We start from the raw sequence: 20,431 nt of genomic DNA, 5'->3' as shown, positions 1-20,431 counted from the left end.
AGATCGAATGAGATGTCTGTCTACATCACTGTTTTGATACAGTATAATGACAAAATTAAAATAGTTTGTTCTTCTAACACACTTTAAACTAAAATGGATTATTTCTCATAACCTGCACAAGCAACAGAAGGAATGTTGCTGAGAGCAAAAAGCTCGGTTTAACCATAGACTGCAAAAAAATAGGGTTTAACCTACAGCCCTCACTGTTAACTTCGTTTTATGTGTAACGAGAAAAATACCGTTTTAATAATTTCGCCTCGCCTTGATGACGTCACCGCTACCGCCATCAGACCGCCATCACACAGCGTTGCGTTTGATTCTTCTGATCGTGAGGTAAGCAGTTCACGGTGTCTCGTATATCTATACAACTATAAAACACAGATTATTAAAGCAACATTTTACAAGGTCTTTTCTGTTTTGTATATTCATCTGCTACAGAGTTATCTGCGTCTTTTCTGGCGTCTGCTGACCTGACTGACAGAAACATTAGCCTAGCAAGCAACGTCGATGTGGTAAGAATGATAAATTAGTAGATACGATTATTGTGTGTTTTGTATGTTCGTCTGTATGATTGTTTCGATGTTTGAAGCAGTTATGGTAGTTACTGACATGTCACTTGTTCAAAAGTCTAAGTATGATTAGGGATAATTCAGTGACAGATCTCGATTTGTTTGTGGGTTAACGTTAATCTATTTTGAAAATTTATATTTCTGACATGAAGAGTCGTTTCAACGGATATTAATTTAAATCCATCAAAAGAGGTACATAAATCTAAATATAATGTGAAGAAAGCTTGACATTGGAAATATTGTTTTGTTGTGCGTGTGCATGTATTGAAAGAGCCATTTTCTGCCCCTGTTACGGATCAACTGGGGATCATGTTAACTGGGGACGCGCGCGTGCACGCAAATAGTTTTACCTGGATTTCCAGCAGATGTTAACAGCGACAGATTCGTGCCCTATTTTTCACCGATAAAAACGAATATTTCACCAGTTACCAGTACACGGTATGCAAATAAAGCGCTTTGTTTTTGCAGTGTATGATATTCCTTTGTATTTGACGCATTTTCAAAGAAGTTTAGCATACTTTAGTGTCAAGCTCAGAAACCACGCCCATGTTAACAAGGGTCATTCGCTTTCATTGGATGAACAGACTTGTCAGCGCACTTGTGTTGTCATGAGTTCTAATCACAAATAACAACAGATGTAACGTTAGATTAAGTTAAAGTAGGCTACCTAAAAGAAACATAAATTGCAAAGTCATTTACATTTTTTCAACAAGTTGCATTTTTCGATCAGCATATATAGCCTAATTTTAAAATGGATCAATTATTTTTATCTTATCAGCTTATTTTACTCTGATGATATTTAGATCTCTTTTTTGAACAACCAGCTGTGACGCGTCCGTATCATATATATCATGAAGTTAATTATCTCATGAACTTAATGTAACATTTTCAAAAGATTCATAAAATAAAAAATAATTTCTTTGTTTCTTTCAGAAGAATTTTGTATTTACTACTGCATATTTGTATAAGCATGTAATCATTTGATCAACCATCAAAACATGGAATTGAGCATTCATGTAGCTCAAATAGTAGAGTGTTGTGTGCGCAACACCAGAGTGGAGGGTTCAATTCCCAGGGAAAGCAAGAACTTATAAGACTTTAGAATGTGTACCTTGAAATGCAAAGTTGCTTAAACATTGTACATTATGCTCAGTAGCATAAACTTGAATGTTGTGTAGCCTTTCTAATGTCTTGTATTGGACATTTAGAGAACACTTTGTCTTTAGTGATTAAAGTCCTGTGAAAAACACAGAGTGTATTACTGAAATAAGCAGAACATATGATATTGTGATGATGACTTATTACAAATATACAGTATAGGCCTGATATTCTCTAGCCTATGTCTAATTTTCACCTACATCACTAACCTCTTAATCATTTGTCACCTCACATGAATGTCATGACCCTCTCTAAAACAATACGAAATGCTTTATTGTTTACTTGCTGACATCTTTAACAAAAGAAATATTACAGAATAGTCTACGAGTTTTATAAATAAAATATAATGTGTTTGGGCAACTTTTTATGTAATATAAATTATGCCAGTGCTCAAAAGGTCTATAAATTAAGTGTCATTATTGTTACTGGTGTCATTGTTGTTAGGCCATAGACTACCACAGCAAATTGATGCAATTAAAGTTACACAAATCAAAAACTTTGTAGGATAACCATTATTTGGCAGCTGCTCAATAAAGGAACACTAAGAGGAGATGTGAACATTTCTCAGTGAAGGGTGATTGTGTGTTAAATTGCTCTTACTATAGAAAGGTAATACAACTGACATTTATTTTCTAATATACCATGATTTAAATGAGATGGAGAGCAGTAAGGCCAAACTGGCCAATGGGTAAGAAAAAATTATACACATTGCAAAACAAGTAACTGTTCTTCATTAGCATGTAATTCTAACTTATTCTATAGTTTGTTCATCCTTCCTTAGATTGAATGTTCAGAAGGTGAGACTGTGTGGTCAGACCTTCACAGATGGCAAAAAAGCTGTCCTGGCTGCATGCATGCACATTTGCCTATTTTTTTCTTTCTTTTGTTGCTTTCATAGGTCTGTTTAGCTGTTTAACATTTATAGGGAATGTTCAACAAACATATTCATTAGCTAACAGTTAGCTAATGAATATGTTTGTTGAACATTCCCTATAAATGCTGTGGGTAAATCACTGGATCCATAAGCTATATGGCTTATCAATTTTCACCACTCTTTATGAACATTTATGGAGTGTACTGTATGCTTTATGTTTTAACTCATTCCTCAGAAACATTAAAATTCATAAATAATAAATAAATAAATGCTTGACATGTCCCTTTAACCACAGCAGTATTGCTGCTCAATTTTAATTAAGCCACAAATTGGCATCATAACAATAATCTGCGAATACACAAGCACTGCAAATACACAATGTCAATAGTATAATTTATTTAATATATTTACAGTTGTCATCAGATACAAATTTTATTGAAACTAATGTAAAAAAATAATGTGGGCGTGCTCTGTGTGTCGCGAAATTAAAGCACATTAAAACTTCCCTTAAAGGCGTCTGAAACATACAGCGGAGCAGCGCAGAGTAAACAACAGAGCCAAAATATGATGCAAACATTTAACAATAAAATGGAAAGCTTTGGAAATCTGCTCAGTGAAAAAATAGCTGTGACGAATCTGTCACCGTTTAACATCTGCTGGAAATCCAGGTAAAACTGTCTGCGTGCACGCGCGCGTCCCCAGTTAACATGATCCCCAGTTGATCCGTAACACCCCTAACAAACAAAAAAAAAAAAAACACCAACATGTTTATAATATATATTTTTGACAGTAGTTGTCAACTATTTTGAAATTGAACTATTTAGGTTCACATGGACTTATGCTGCTGTATGGAATTCATTATAACTGGTCAATTAAATAATCTCCCTGATACGACTTAATAAGACGGAGTGTCACAACAGCTGCTCAAAATCCTCTTCATGACAAAAATGGATAATACTGTTAAAGAAACATGCAACATTTTTGGACTTGTTGGTGCTTATTCACCTTATCCCCCAGAGTTAGCCTAGATATAAGTTAATACTCTTTTCGTCTCCATGCGTGCTATAACTCTGTCTGATGCAAACTTTTTTAAGTTTAGGCAAAACTGAAGCAGGCTTTCGGGAACAACCCCTGTGTAAAGACATTTGTTAATGATAGACAACGAATCAGGACCGATGAAATGAAATACCTGCTTAAAACAATAGTGGGAATGACATCCTGAAACAGACATATGGAAGAGCATACAGGGACTCCAAGTGGCATATCCACCGTATTCCACGCCCGTTCTATTTCCCATGATTCATAGCGTGTATACGGTTCATAACTGACTAAACGGTTAACTGACTATTACTGTTAAGTCGAATGAAAAGTAGTTACATTTTACAGCTTTAGCAGCTTGCTGAACAGCAGAGAGGGAAGATTTCATTGGAAACATGTAGTCTGTCCTTGTTTCACTTGCGTTCAGCTCTTCTACGGATCTGTCTGAGAGAACGAAAATTGTCATTGAACCAAATTTTATACGTTTTTCATGAATGGATTGACCCACTGACAAAATATAGATATGTAAAATAATATGTGAATTTGTGAAATAATTAAATAAATGTTAAGTTTGATACTTGGATAGATAAACACTAACAACATGCTTTGAATCTGTGAGTTTTTGAAAGTATGAATTTAATAACAGATTTTTATTTTTTTTTGCTTTTCTATCAGCTCTTCCTACCACAGCAATTTACCTTCAGTGAAGTTTCTTCCACAGTAGTTCACCAGTAAATGCTGGAGTATTCCCATCAGTCTACAAGTGAGGAGTTTGTGAAAGAATATTGAAAACATGAATGATTCAGAACTTTGGAGAATAAAGCAGGAAGATACTGAAGAACTAAGAGCTGATCCAGAACCCTGCAGAATGAAGCAGGAATACACTGAAGAACAAAGAGATGATCCAGAACCCTGCAGAATAACACAGGAAAATACTGAAGAACAAAGAGATGATCCAGAACCCTGCAGAATAACGCAGGAAAATACTGAAGAACAAAGAGATGATCCAGAACCCTGCAGAATAACGCAGGAAGATACTGAAGAACAAAGAGATGACCCAGAACCCTGCAGAATAAAGCAGGAATACACTGAAGACCAAAGAGGTTGGTGTTTTGTTTATTCTAGATTCTATAATAAGCTTAACCTTATACTAGCTTAAATTTCCACTGAAACAGGAAGACAGGGTGGGACATATCGTGCATCCCCTTACACTAACGTAAAACCAGACTTAATTCGCCCCAATGGAAAGTATATGTACACTGTCTGAATCATCCCCTATTCCCTATATAGTGCACTATGTACCATTCACTACGTAAAAAATAGTAATTGTGTGAACAAATGACCGATTTCAGCCACAACTTAAGCGTCTGTTTATAGTGTAGGGTGCGGGACAATTGCTATTTTAGAGAGCATTGATTGGACAAGAAATCAGATGAGAAACTAATGTGCAGATTGATGTCATCAAAATCGTTCACCCATATTGGCAGAAGTGAGAGACTGTAAGTTTTAATCTAAATCAATCAATCAATGAATCAAACTTTATTTATAAAGCACTTTAACCCTCTGATGGTCCGCGGGGTCTGTTGGACCCCAAATGACTTTTGCACAAATTAAAAAAATAATAATTATCCTTGACCAAATGGTATGAAATTTTCCACGGCTCTCAACATAGTCTAGATCAAAAAACAAAATTGGAATGATATCTGTTTTTACAAAAATAGTCACACTCCTGGACTCAAAATCGACACAAAATCATCATCAAAATCAGAAACAACGCAGAACACATAGAGAGAAATGACAGAAATAAAGTGTCACACTTCCAAGAATGCAAAAAACACCCACAATGCAAAAAAAAAAAAAAAATCTGGCTCACCCCACACACACACACACACACACATAGGGAAATACATTTTTGAAACTATAAAAAATGTTAAAAATAAAATCATTTAAAATGCATCATCCCACGGCACGTCAAACTAAAAAAACAAACCCGAGGCGTTTTTTTTTTTTAAATGACGCTTTTACGCACAGCGTTTTACACTTCGGTGTGAACGCTCACATTGGCGCCCTTTGTTTAGTCACGAGGCGTTAAACGTCGGCGAATAACGTGCGTGAAATTCGTCCCGGTGTGAACAGACCTTAAGGCTATAAAAAAGTCTTATAATTTGTCAAACCAAATCATACAAAATGCAGAACCACCACAAAAATTTTTTATTTATAACAGTGACGCATTGAAAATTTACGTACACACATACACACTTCAAATATGCAGATGACCTTTTCTGCTGTCAGACTATTTTGTCTGGTCCTGCACATTTGTTTTGAAAACAAAGTCATGTGACTGCAGCTCAGGTATAACTGATTTGTATGCAGCTCACAGTTAATTTTGTTACAACATGCTGAAACAGTCTTCAGGAGTCCCTGGATTATGTTTTAGACTCTAGCGATGAAGATGTGCAAGATGCTGCATCAGAGGACACTTCAGAAACCGATGAAGATTCTGAATCAGGAGATGACCCAGAGCAGGACCAAGATCCCATCGGAACGGACGAGGAAACTTCAGATGAAGAGGATAATCATGAGGAGGATAATGATGAGGAGACAGACACTTACCTCTCAAAAAATGGAAGTATTTGCTGGACATCATCGCCACCCCGTGCAAAATATTCACGGAGAGCACCGCAGATTACCCCAGGAATAACCAAGTTTGCATGGTCTTATGCTGAGGACATCAAATCTACCTTTGAGTTATTTTTGACAGAGGAAATTCAAGTGATTGTGCTTGAAATGACAAATGCGGAGGGGAGAAGAGTTTATGCTAATGAGTGGACAGATCTGGATTTGGCAGACATTCAGGCCTATATTGGTGTGGTCATTCTTGCTGGGGTTTACCGGTCAAAGAATGAGGACATGCAAAGTTTATGGCATCCAGAATTTGGAAGGCCAATTTTTGGTGCAGTCATGCCTTTGAAAACCTTCCGGAAAATCTCAGGGGTCATCAGATTTGATGACAAGCAGACAAGAAACGCTCGACGTGCTGATGACAAATTAGCAGCAATCAGGGTGGTGTGGAACAAATGGGTTGAACGTCTGCCGATGATGTTCAATCCTGGCCCGAATGTCACGGTGGAGGAGTGCCTGGTGCCGTTTAGAGGGCGCTGTCCATTCAAGCAGTACATACCGAATAAGCCAGAGAAATACGGCATCAAAATTTGGGCAGCATGTGATTCTGAAACTAGCTACGCATGGCAAATGCAAGTCTACGCGGGTAAGTCTGCGAGTGGACAGCCGGAAAAGAACCAGGGGATGAGAGTTGTGCTTGACGTCACTGACGGCCTGCGGGGTCACACAATCTTCTGTGACAGTCATTTTACTTCACATGCCCTATCCCAGGAGCTGCTAAAAAGAAGAATCACAATGGTTGGGGCAATTCGAAAAAATGAGCCAGAGCTTCCACCTGCCCTTCTTGCAGTAAAAGACAGAGCCCGCTATTCTTCAATGTTTGCCTTCACGGAGACACACTCCCTTGTGTCTTACTGTCCAAGAAAAAGAAAAAATTTGCTTCTGCTGAGCACACTGCATAGGAACGCCTCAGTGAGCGGCAGAGACGACAAGATGCCACAGATCATCCTGGATTACAACAAATCCAAAGGAGGAGTGGACAACCTGGAAAAGGTATTTTATTTTTTATTTATAGTAGTTATAAAGTGAGTGTCATATTTATTTTGCAATCAAACAGCAGTTGAACAGTGTGTGTTTGTCTGTGTTTGCAATATTGCAGATGGTAGCCACTTACAGCTGCAAAAGAAAGACAGCTTGTTGGCCGCTGGTGCTGTTTTACTACGTGCTTGATGTCTCTGCGCTGAATGCCCACGTGCTTTGGTCTAAAATCAGTCCAGAATGGCACTCAGGGAAAAGCAACAGGAGAAGGCTATTCCTGGAGGAGCTCGGAAAAGCTCTGGTGGCTCCCGTTATGGAGAAACGACGGCACCTTCCACGCGCCCCAGCCTCTCTCAGTTTCTTGAAAAAAGCAAAAAGATCTCTGGAGGTGGAAAATGAAGCTTCCACCTCGCATGCAGAAGCAACCCCCAAGAAAAAGATGAGATGCTTCCTCTGTTCCCGTACACAGGATCGCAAAACAACAGTGAAGTGCCAAACCTGCTCCAACCCTGTCTGCGGAAGTCATGTGGTTTACTGCTGCCTGCACTGCACTGCCACATAAAAACCTGCAGTGCACTGGAAAAGAGACTGAGATGAGACCACCAATTGTTTGATTTTTGATACATTTAAATTTTTTTTACTGCTTTATTTGCTAATTTGTTATTGCCGTTCAGTTCATTTTATTTTGATGTTCATGTCATTTTACTCAATATGTAATATAACTGTTCATTTCTGTTTATTTGTGAATTTTAGAATTATATTTAGAACTGTTGATTTAAATAAATTATAAAATCTTAAGACTTTCTCTTTGTAACTCAATCGTAATGTAATATTATTGAAAAAGTTTTTTTTTTCAGTACAAAAAAATGCTAAACTTTGACAAAAAGTATTTTAATTTTGTTATAATTGTGATTTTATAATGTTTAGATATAAATCCAACTGAATCCAACTTGTGATAAGATACCTTTGAAAGCTAGATAGAAAGTTATTTAAATGAAGCTCTATGGCCATCTAGTGGTTAAAGTGATTTTTTTTAAACTGCATTTTCCAAAAAATGGAAAGAAATCTTACAGTAAACCATGCAAAATTATCCATGTTATCCACAAATTTGAAATACGGGTCTTTTATAAAGTGAATTTTACATAAAATGCTGTTTGCTTTTTGGAAAAAAATAAAAAATTTAAATAAATATTTATTTACTTATTTATAGAAATTTAAAAGATCCTCTAAAAAAACTGCGCAAATGTTGAGTAAAAACATTAATAAACCAAGTAAAATTATATTTGTAAAAAAAAAAAAACTATTCTGTTACAAAATTAAATGTTATTGTCTGGGGTCCAATAGACCCCAAAGACCACGCGTGTGATTCCCAAACGAAGAACATCAGAGGGTTAAAACAACCGAAGTGGATCAAAGTGTTGTGTAGAAAAATAAATAGACACAAAATACATACTTTATATGACCTCCTGCGACCTGGCATCTACATACGTGGACATCGCATTGTTGGTTGTGTGTACCATAATACTTGATTCTGTGTAAGTGGAACCTGTTGTACATAAAACGTGGACACTTACACTGCCATCTGGTGATGTCAGAAGCCGACTGATCTCATGAAATGGCGTATGTATGACACGCCAATTTGTAATTCCATTTTTGGCATGCTATCAACACGCATAATCGCTTTTCAGCGTGTTTATGAACGCCGTTGGCTTAACATTACATTACTGTAGAATTATATTTATACAGCAATGTATAAATAAATTTATATTCGTCACTGGGGTTAATACTATTTATAAGACTTCCCCTACCATCCTTGGAAAAAAAATATCGCTCCCCAGATGTAGACCTACATTTTGCTTCGTTTCGCTCGGACATTTAACGGCATGTACATACACGCGGAATGCGTATAGATAACAAGCCACTTGACTTGAAAGTGGCGTGTATGTTTACGCAAAAGTCATGATGTCATGTTGTCAGAAGAGACACTTTATATAGAAATTTCAAGATGGCGGAGAACACATCTGAAAAGTCAGGCAGCCACACCAGACCAAAACGTCCACAAGGTAAAAAAATATAATAAAATTTCATTGTTGATTCTTAAGTTATGCATAATAGTGTTGTATGATTAATATTGCATGCAAATTTGACATGTTTGTAACAGTAAATATTTACAATGGCGCTAAACTTTAGGTCCACATACAGTATGTGGACAATGGGACTTAGCTTCATTGAAAATCTAAAAATGTTACAGTGAAAACGTAGTTTGAGAAGAATTTTTTTACAACAGTATAAATTGCTTTGCATGTATGATAAATAACTTTACTTTTTTTTCCTTTTTTTTCATGATATCATGTCCAGAGCGTTTTCCCTTGTTAAAGGCACTGGAATGAGTACTGGAGTCAATTTCTGGGGACAACTCCGAGAACATGTCTGATAACGATGACCCCGTAGAGGATTTTGATTACCATCCTCCACAGAAGGGGCCAAGCAGCAGTGAGGAAGAGAGTAGTAGTGGTGATGAAGACCCCACTTTACAGTCCACCGAGGCCAGCCTGGGACGTAAACGTCTCCGTGGTGAAACTTAAGGTTATCTTTCAGACGGTAGCATTGCCATTTTGCACACTCCCAAACATGGGATTCAGCGGGTTAGTCTGATGGCTCAGACGATGATCCTGAAGAGCCAACACCAGGACCAAGCTTTCAAGGACAACCCAAGCAAGTACGAGGAGTGCGCTGGAGGGCAGCTCAATTGACCTCAAACCAAGCCCAATTTAAGCCTGAGGAGGAAACTGAGCAGGACAGAGAAGGCTAGGCCACACTGGACTATGTAAACCAGTATATTGATAAAGATACAATACAACTGATTTTAGACTGCTCCAATGCTACAGCACTAGCTAGGAGTGGGTACGCACTCAGCACATCAGTTGACGAGATAAATATTTTTTTTGGTGCCTCAATTTTGATGTCCTGTGTACCTTACACACAAATAAGGATGTACTGGTCAAGCACGTTAAGATTCCCAGCCATTGCAGAAAGGTCCAGGTTTTAGGGAATCTGGGCAATCAATAAAGGTGGTCATTGATGATGACATTCCAGAAGACCCGGGGGAATGTGACAAATTCTGGAAGGTGAGGCCATTTCTTGACCTCATTTTGAAAGGCTGCAGGTCTTAGACAGGACCCAAGAGCATTTCTATTGGTGAGCAAATTGTACCATTTACAGGAGCCTGTCCTTGTCGATAATATCTGCCAATGAAGCCCTAATCCAGTTAGAATGAAAAGCTATGTTTGTGCTTTAGCAGAAGGCATCATGCTTGACTTTGAATTATATCAGGGTGCAGATGCACTGATTGCAGGAACCAAGTGAACTGGGTTTGGGAGGTTTGGTCATTGATCGTCTGTCTGAAACTCTCCATCATGGTACAAATGTGTACTTCTATCGGTTCTTTACATCCATCAAAGCTGTGAAGCGAATGTTGGAGAAGCAGGTGTAGCTGACTGGTACAGTTATGAAGAATCGGGTTTCCGAAGCAGTGCAGAAGCTACCAAGTGACAAAACAATGAATAATAATGGAAGAGGGATCCCAGCACAAGTTACCACTGAAGATGGGAAAATTTGTGTTAGAGTGGTTTGACAACCAGCCTGAAGACACCTGCCAGCGATGGGACAAGAAACAGAAACATTATGTGTCAGATGACCAAATATTGTTTTATGAATATAACAACAAGATGGGTGGGGTTGACCTCACAGGCAGGATGATCAGCTACTACAGAATGAGTGGACACTTCGGATGCTCATGCACTTAAGATGTTGCTTTAGCCAACTGCTGGCTACTGTACCGCCAAGACCACACAATATGCGGCACACCAAGAAACGGCATCATGCAATTTCTTGAATTCTGAATGGAAGTGGCTAAGACATTCTTGGCCCAGTATAACAATGCATAGGAAGACAGTACAGACCTCTCAAAACAGGAAGACAACACAGACCATTCAGAGCCAGAGAAAAAGCGCCCTGTGAAGGAAGTGCCTTTGTCTTGAATATGAAATAAAGTTTTAAGTGATAAAATATTTGCTTTGTTGTGCATTAGAACCACACCACGCATTTTGTCACATTACAAAATGATTTAATGAAGCATCCAGATCCTTCACCCCATGAGCAAGCAGCAGGCACCTGATTGGTTAACGCGGCGCGAATTAACGTCAAAGTTCAGATTTTTCAACTCGGGCGGCAGACGCGAATTCGCGTCAAACTGATGATAAAACAACCCTGAGGCTGTCTCTCTGCAATGCTTTGGCATATTGGCATCAAACGTTGCATGTTTCATTGTCACCTCATCTTAACCCCAAAACATCAATTTGGCCACAGAACCACCTATTGGTCGAAAGTGATAAACCATTAAATCAAATTACTAGTGGTTGTTTTCATAATTTTGCAGCCAACTGTTTTTATTGATGATCTTTTGCACTTTGTGGAAAACCACTGTTGATTGTTGCTCTAACGCAATTTCGTTGTACTTGCAATGACAATAAATAATAATAATGATTTTGCATAAAATCATCTTAAACTGTATTTAAGTGCTCGTTGTTGCAATTGGGAGTCAGTTGCAATTGGTGTTGCAGTTGGGAGTCAGACTGCTCCCAGTCTGTGTTCTTTGTGCTTGGTCACGATAATTGTTGTTTGCAGCTATATTTATATTTTGTCAGATATTACTAAATTTTTTTAACATGTTACAACCCTGACTTCTAAAATACAGTTAATAAAACATATCAAATAGTTCTCACTACAAAGCCTATAATTTGTGCTGGTAATGTTTTAAGAAATATATTGAACAACTGAATGAATGCTTCAAATACAAATGAATGCATCAACATGTTCTTATTTTCTACTATTATGTAAGGGTTCACATGTCCTTTCACATTTCTTTCTTTTTTTTAACGATTTACTGAAAATAAAACTTGAATTTGTTTAAACTTGTTATCCTTTCATTTTAGACCTGATAGAAGAGAACAAGGAGATTGAAGAACTGTTTGAAGTGGAGGAGAAACAAATCAAAACTGAAGAAAAATATTTGAGTCCCTCATTGACAAGAAGAGACAAAATATGTTTTACTTGCCCTCAGTGTGGAAAAAGTTTTCCGTACAAACAAAGTCTTGAACTTCACATGAGAATTCATACTGGAGAGAAGCCTTTCTCATGTAATCAGTGTGGGAAGAGTTTTACACAAAAAGGAACCCTTAGCGAACATACGAGGATCCACACTGGAGAGAAGCCGTACACGTGTGCTCAATGTGGGAAGAATTTCACACAAAAAGGAAACCTTAACAAACATGTGAAAATCCACACTGGAGAGAAGCCGCATGCATGCATTCAGTGTGGGAAGTGTTTTAGACAAAAAGTAATCCTCAATGAACACATGAGGATCCACACTGGAGAGAAGCCGTACTCGTGTGATAAATGTGGGAGGAGTTTTTCTCAAAAAGGACACCTTAACAAACATATTAAAATACACACTGGTGAGAAGCCGTACACATGCGAACAGTGTGGGAAGAGTTTCAGACAAAAAGTCATCCTTAATGAACACATGAGGATTCACACTGGACAGAAGCCGTACACATGTGAACACTGCAAGAAAATTTTCACAATAAAAAGAAATCTAAATGAACACATGAAAATCCACACTGGAGAGAGGCCTTACGCATGCGATCAGTGTGATAAGAGTTTCACTCAAAAAGGAACCCTAATTGAACACATGAGAATCCACACTGGAGAGAAGCCGTACACATGTGGTCAATGCGGGAAGAGTTTCACACAAAAAGGAAATCTTAACAAACATGTGAAAATCCACACTGGAGAGAAGCCGCACACATGTGATCAGTGCGGGAAGAGTTTCAGACAAAAAGTTATCCTTAACGAACACATGAGGATCCACACTGGAGAAAAGCCGTATTCATGTGCTCAATGTGGGAAGAGTTTCACACAAAAAGGAAACTTTAACAAACATGTGAAAATCCACACTAGAGAGAAGCTGTTAACATGTGATCAATCCAGGGAGAGTTTTGCACAAAAAGAAACCCTTATGGCTCACATGAAAAGCCACACTGGGAAGAAGCCACACATATGTGATCAATGCGGAAAGAGTTTTGCTCTTAAAGCAACCCTTAATGAGCACATTAAAATCCACACAGGAGAAAAGCCGCACACGTGTGATCATTGTGGGAAGAGTTTCACGCAAAGAGGAACCCTCAAGGATCACATAAGAATCCACACTGGAGTGAAGCCATACGCATGTGATCAGTGCGGGAAGAGTTTTGCACAAAAAGGAAACCTTAATGATCACATGAAAATCCACACTGGGGAGAAGCCGTACACATGTGATCAGTGTGAGAAGAGTTTTACACGAAAAGAGCACCTTAATGAACACAAGAAAATCCACACGGGAGAAAAGCCACACATATGCGATCAGTGCGGGAAGAGTTTCACACAAAAAGGAACCCTTAAGGATCACATGAGAATCCACACTGGGGAGAAGCCGTACACATGTGAGCAGTGCGGGAAGTGTTTCACACAAAAAGGAAATCTTAATAAACATGTGAAAATCCACACGGGAGAAAAGCCACACATATGCGATCAGTCTGGGAAGTGTTTCACACAAAAAGGAACCCTTAAGGATCACATGAGAATCCACACTGGGGAAAAGCCGTATAAGTGTGAGCAGTGCGGGAAGAGTTTCACTCAAAAAGGAAACCTCAACGTACACATGAAAATACACACTGGAGATAAGCCGTACACGTGTCATCAGTGTGGGAAGAGATTCACACATAAAGGAAATCTTAACGTACACATGAAAAGCCACACTGGGGAGAAGCCGTTCACATGTGATCAGTGTGGGAAGAGTTTTGCGCATAAGGCAACCCTTAACGAACACATTAAAATTCACACTGGGGAGAGGCCACACATATGTGATCAGTGTGGGAAGAGTTTCACACGAAAAGAAAACCTTAATGATCACATGAGAATCCACACGGGAGTGAAGCCACACACATGTGATCAGTGCGGGAAGAGTTTTGCACAAAAAAGACACCTTACTGATCACATAAGAATCCACACTGGAGAGAAGCCGTACACATGTGATCAATGTGGGAAGAGTTTCCGAAAATCAAGTGTTTATAAAGTACATCTGCTTACTCATTCTAAAGAAAGACTACACAACTGTGACCAATGTGGTAAAACATTTTTTAGGGCAGATTTCTTGAAGGATCACCTGAAAGTTCATTCAAAGGAGAAGCCGTACGTCTGTTATTTGTGTGGAAGGAGTTTTAGTCAGATGGGTGCATTAAAAGTACACCAGAAAAGACACAGCGGTGTGAAGGATCATGGTTGCTCTGAGTGTGGGAAGCGTTTTTTTACAGATAGTGCACTGAAAGTTCACCAGACTGTTCACACTACAGAGACACCTTACAAGTGTTCACACTGCGACAAGAGATTCAAACTGTCGGTATATCTGAAAATACACGAGAGGGTCCACACTGGAGAGAAGCCACATTCTTGTGATCAGTGTGGGAAGAGCTTCACACTAAAAGGAAACCTCAACGAACACATGAAAATCCACTCTGGTGAGAAGCCATTCGCATGTAATCAGTGTGGGAAGAAATTCATACATAAAGGAAACCTTAACGTACACATGAAAAGCCACACTGGGGAGAAGCCGTTCACATGTGATCAGTGCGGGAAGAGTTTTGCGCATAAAGCAACCCTTTACAAACACATGAGGTTCCACACTGGGGAGAAGCCGCATTCATGTGATCAGTGCGGAAAGAGATTCACACAAAAAGAGCACCTGAATGAACACATGAGAATCCACACTGGAGAGAAGCCGTACAAATGTGATCAGTGTGGGAAGAGTTTCACACAAAAAGGAAATCTTAAGGAACACATAAAAATCCACACTGGAGTAAAGCCGCACAAATGTAATCAATGTGGGAAGAGTTTCATACATAAAGGAAACCTTAACGTACACATTAAAAGACACGCCGGATTGAAGCCGTACACATGTGATCAATGTGGGAAGAGTTTCAGGAAATCAAGTGTTTTTAGAGTACATATGTGTGCTCATTCTAGTGAAAGACTATGTAACAGTGACCAGTGCGGTACAAACATTTTTACGGCAGATTTCCTGAAGATGTATACAAAGGAGAAGCCTCATGTGTGTTCATTATGTGGAAAGAGTTTTAGTGAGCCGAGTGCTTTAAAATTACACCAGAAAAGGCACAGTGGTGTGAAGGATCATGTTTGCTCAGAGTGCGGTAAGACTTTTTTTACAGAAAGTGAACTGAAAGTGCATCAGACGGTTCACACTAGAGTACAACCTTATAAGTGTTCTGTCTGTGATAAGAGATTCAAACGGTCAATATATCTGAAAATACATGAGAGGATCCACACCGGAGAGAAGCCGTATCACTGCCATTCATGTGGAAAGAGTTTCACTCAATTATCTTCTCTAATCTTTCATAAAAAAAAATGCATGCCTGGTAATACATTAAGTAGTTCGAGTTCTGATCCAGGTGTGATGCTGAATAGCGCAGCATCAGAGATTATTCTGATAATCGATTAATCAAATTATATTAGAATGATTAATCGACTGCTTGATTATTTCGAAGATTAATCAGTAGGCTTTGATCACTTATCCAGCGTTTGCAGTTGGCATATATATCACTTATCCAGCGTTTGCAGTTTAAATTGTTGGGTTATACTCATTCTAACTAATAAATAAAACAAGGAAACTTGAAACTTCTTTGTAATAAACTTTGAGTAAATTGAATTTAACTATCTCCTTCAGCTTTTCTGTCGTCAGAAGTCATCAATAAGCCAACTTTGCTCAGAACTGAAAAAGAAAAACAAAAGGGCCATATTTCAGAATATATAATCACATGTTGTAGATAAAATATTACAAACAAGTCAAGTCAATTTATTTATAGAGCACTACATAAACACAACATTTGTTGATCCAAAGTGCTTTACAGATGGTGAAATAAGTTAAGAAAAACTGCTAACAATAGACTATTAAGAAAACTTTTCTAAATACACGGTGTAACATAGACGGCATCACTCAAATGCAATATAAATGAAATATAATTAATCCTTATTAAAGAGCAGTGAATACTTTTCTCTTTTTCTTTTGTTGTTTGATTAATATTAAGGCCACAGATGGCATTAGGTTTATTATGAACTGTCACTTTAAGACCGAATGTGCTTATCCAATGGGCTTTATGCCCAGCTGCACTACTTCCTGAACTTCAGCCAGCTCCTTGTTTCCTGTCTGCCATTATTGGTCAAATTGATTAATTCAGGTGTGCTTGACCTCAGTAGTCATGGCAACAATAATCAGACACACCTGAATTAATCAATTTGGCCAATAATGGCAGACAGGAAACAAGGAGCTGGCTGAAGTTCAGGAAGTAGTGCAGCTGGGCATAAAGCCAATTGCACTGATGCACATCCTATATTCTGTTTACGTGAATAACACGTGAAGGCACCACTACCCTCACAGCACTAACTTTTTTGTTGTAATTTGATGCAAAGGTAATTTAATTCAAAGTATAGTCTATTGTTAAATGTACATACTTAAAACAATACAAAAAAAAAAAAAACTTTGCAGGATTTAGAATGTAACAGGACAGGTAACGTAACAGTAACAGGACAATGTAACAGCAACGCATCAGTCTGTGAAAAGGGTCCATGGTCCACCCGGGCGATAGGTGGCGGTAATGCCCCGTGTCTACGATCCACCGTACGTCTCTCCTTTGATGTGAGGTAAGCAGTTCGCTGTGCTTCGTATGTTTATAGCCTACATATTTACAAAAAATAACACAGCTTGTTAAAGCAACATTTTACAGGGTATTTTCTGAATTCTATATTCATGTGCTACATAGATATTTGTGGGTCTTTTCTTGCATCTGTTGACTGACAAACATTACCATTGCAGGCAACTATGTAAGGAACTATAATGTTAAATTCAAAGATCTGAGCGATTATTGTGTGTTTTTGTATGTTCATCTGTATGATTGTTTCTATGTTTGGAGCAATAATGGTATTTACTAATATGTCACTTGATGAAAAGTCAAACTAGGATCTGTAGGAGGAATTAAAAGGGGTTAAAATTAAAATCTCTATTTTTCTTTTGCTTGTTGGTAAATCTATTTTTAACATTCATTTCTATTTTCTGACACGAAGTGGCTTTAAAAAATGTAGATAAAATATATAATATATTTGTTTTAAAACAAATTAAATAACGTAGTCATAAAAATATATATAATTAACTTGTTACTGTTTTTTTTTCTAAGTACAGAAACAGCTCTTTCAATAAAGTGAAAGAATACGACAGCAATATTTAAATGTTTCCAATGTCATGGTCCCATTCCTTCTACTATTTATCTACATCCTCAGATTCATGTACCTCTTATGATGGATTTAAATTAACATCTGCTTAAAAGCCTCCTCATGTCAGAAATGGTTAATAATGTTAAAAATAGATTGTCCCACAGACAAAGTATAGATGTGTAAAATATGTGAATTTGATTTAAAACTTAAATTTTGATAGTTGGATAAATAAATGAACAAAATGCTTTAAGTGTGTGAATTAATGAAAGCATCAATTTTTTATTTTTTTTAGATTTTTGCAGATCTGCTCCTCCCACAGTGATTCATCAATAAATACTGAAATATTTCCATCAGCCTACAAGTGAAGGAGATTGAAAACATGAATGATCCAGAACCCTGCAGAATAAAACGGGAAGATACAGAAGAACAAAGCGGTGATCCAGAACCCTGCAGAATAAAACAGGAAGACACTGAAGAACAAAGTGGTTGGTGTTTATTCTTGATTCTTCAATAAGGTTATAAATCTTAAAGGCCCAATGAGGTGCTTTGAAATGTTAAGTGTTATTCAGTGTGTTGGTGTAATTTCCCCTGAAACAGGAAGACAGCCTGAGACATATTGAGCATCTACTCCCCATTTTTTTAAATAGCCAATTGAGTTTTTACTACTATTATTTACTGAAAAAATGTTGAAACTTTTTTTGGTTAACTTTCATTTTAGACCTGATAGAAGAGAACATGGAGATTGAAGAACCGTTTGAAGTGGGGGAGAAACATCGTGTCAAAACTGAAGATAAATCCTCATTGAAAAGAGACAAATTATGTTTCACTTGCCCTGAGTGTGGAAAGAGTTTCCCATACAAGCAAAGTCTTGAACTTCACATTAGAATTCACACTGGAGAGAAGCCTTTCACATGTAATCAGTGCGGGAAGAGCTTCTCACAAAAAAAAACCTTTAACGAACACATGAGGATCCACACTGGAGAGAAGCCGTACACATGTGCTCAATGTGGGAAGAGTTTCACACAAAAAGGAAACCTTAACAAGCATATGAAAATCCACACTGGAGAGAAGCCGTACACGTGTGATCGGTGTGGAAAAAGTTTCACACAAAAAGTAATCCTCAATGAACACATTAGAATCCACACTGGAGAGAAGCCGTACTCATGTGATCACTGCGAGAAGATTTTCACAATAAAAAGAAACCTTAATGAACACATGAAAATCCACACCGGGGAGAAGCCATATGCATGTGATCAGTGTGAGAAGAGTTTCACACAAAAAGGAACCCTTAAGGATCACTTGAAAATCCACTCTGGAGAGAAGCCGTACGCATGTGATCAATGTGGGAAGAGTTTCACGCAAAAAAGACAGCTCACTGATCACATGAGAATCCACACTGGAGAGAAGCCGTACACATGTGATCAATGTGGGAAGAGTTTCATTAAATCAAGTGTTTATAAAGTACATCTGCTTACTCATTCTAAAGAAAGACTACACAACTGTGACCAATGTGGTAAAACATTTTTTAGGGCAGATTTCTTGAAGGATCACCTGAAAGTTCATACAAAGGAGAAGCCTTACGTCTGTTATTTGTGTGGAAGGAGTTTTAGTCAGATGGGTGCATTAAAAGTACACCAGAAAAGACACAGCGGTGTGAAGGATCATATTTGCTCTGAGTGTGGAAAGACTTTTTTTACAGATAGTGCACTGAAAGTTCACCAGACCGTTCACACTACAGAGACACCTTACAAGTGTTCACACTGCGACAAGAGATTTAAACGGTCGGTATATCTGAAACTACATGAGAGGGTCCACACTGGAGAGAAACCACATTCTTGTGATCAGTGTGGGAAGAGCTTCACACTAAAAGGAAACCTCAACGTACACATGAAAACCCACACTGGTGAGAAGCCGTACACATGTGGAAAGTGTGGGAAGAGTTTTGCGCATAAATCAACCCTTAACGAACACATGCAACAAACCCACACTGGAGAGAAGCCACACATATGTGATCAATGTAGGAAGAGTTTCACACGAAAAGAGCACCTTAATGAACACATGAAAATCCACATGGGAGAGAAGACACACACATGTGATCAGTGCGGGAAGAGTTTCACACAAAAAGGAAACCTTAACGAACACTTGAAAATCCACACTGGAGTAAAGCCACACAAATGTGATCAGTGTGGGAAGAGTTTCGCACATAAAGGAAACCTTAACGTACACATTAAAATCCACACTGGAGTTAAGCCGTACACATGATCCGAAGAGTAAAAAAAATCAAATATAACTGACCAGTACAGTAAAAAAAAAAAAGTGAATCTTGCATTTAATTTAAAAGAGAAGCCTTAAATATGTTGTTTTTGTGGAAAGAGTTTAGTGAGCAGAGTGCTTTATTTTAAAGCACTCTGCAATCAAACATACAAAACGACTTAGATTTACTGCAGAAAAAATACAGCAATGTTAAGGATCATGCGCCAGACAGTTCACACTACAGAAATACTTTATAAATGTTCACAGTGTGACAAGAGATTTAAAAGGTCAGTATATCTGAAAATACATGAGAGGATTCATACTGGAGAGAAACTGCCCTTCATGTGTAAAGAATCTTTCATTAAAAAAGTAGTGTTGAGCTCTGAACTTGTACTTCCATTTGTGATGCATGAGAGATTTTGATAATCGATTAATCAAATATTATTAGAAAGATTAATCGACTGCTCATTGATTATTTCAGATAAATCAGGTTTATATA

At 38.0% G+C, this 20,431-nt stretch overlaps 2 protein-coding genes across 6 annotated transcripts; both read left to right on the top strand.

Moving 5' to 3' along the window:
* Nucleotides 1–216: 216 nt before the first annotated feature.
* LOC120492895 (uncharacterized) lies at nt 217–16,578 on the top strand. Of its 2 annotated transcripts, XM_039691202.2 has the most exons (4): nt 217–333; nt 439–512; nt 4,315–4,742; nt 12,294–16,578. In XM_039691202.2, exons 3-4 carry the CDS (start codon nt 4,433–4,435, stop codon nt 15,911–15,913), a joined length of 3,930 nt encoding a protein of 1,309 aa, XP_039547136.2. In that variant the 5' UTR covers nt 217–333; nt 439–512; nt 4,315–4,432; the 3' UTR covers nt 15,914–16,578. The 2 variants fall into 2 exon arrangements, with proteins under 2 accessions (XP_039547136.2, XP_039547137.2); XM_039691203.2 differs by lacking the exon at nt 439–512 and having other exon boundaries at nt 265–333.
* A 163-nt stretch (nt 16,579–16,741) lies between these two features.
* Nucleotides 16,742–20,319, top strand: LOC148995780 (uncharacterized). 4 transcript variants are annotated; one of them, XM_089120824.1, is made up of 3 exons: nt 16,742–17,112; nt 17,982–18,164; nt 18,398–20,319. In XM_089120824.1, exons 2-3 carry the CDS (start codon nt 18,059–18,061, stop codon nt 19,939–19,941), a joined length of 1,650 nt encoding a protein of 549 aa, XP_088976950.1. In that variant the 5' UTR covers nt 16,742–17,112; nt 17,982–18,058; the 3' UTR covers nt 19,942–20,319. The 4 variants fall into 4 exon arrangements, with proteins under 4 accessions (XP_088976950.1, XP_088976947.1, XP_088976953.1 ...); XM_089120821.1 differs by having other exon boundaries at nt 17,972–18,164; XM_089120827.1 differs by having other exon boundaries at nt 16,742–18,113.
* Nucleotides 20,320–20,431: the final 112 nt, after the last annotated feature.

Source organism: Pimephales promelas, chromosome 2, assembly GCF_988280905.1.
Source record: "Pimephales promelas chromosome 2, fPimPro1.hap1.1, whole genome shotgun sequence".
NCBI lineage: Eukaryota > Metazoa > Chordata > Actinopteri > Cypriniformes > Leuciscidae > Pimephales > Pimephales promelas.
This window is presented reverse-complemented; position numbering and strand designations above follow the sequence as displayed.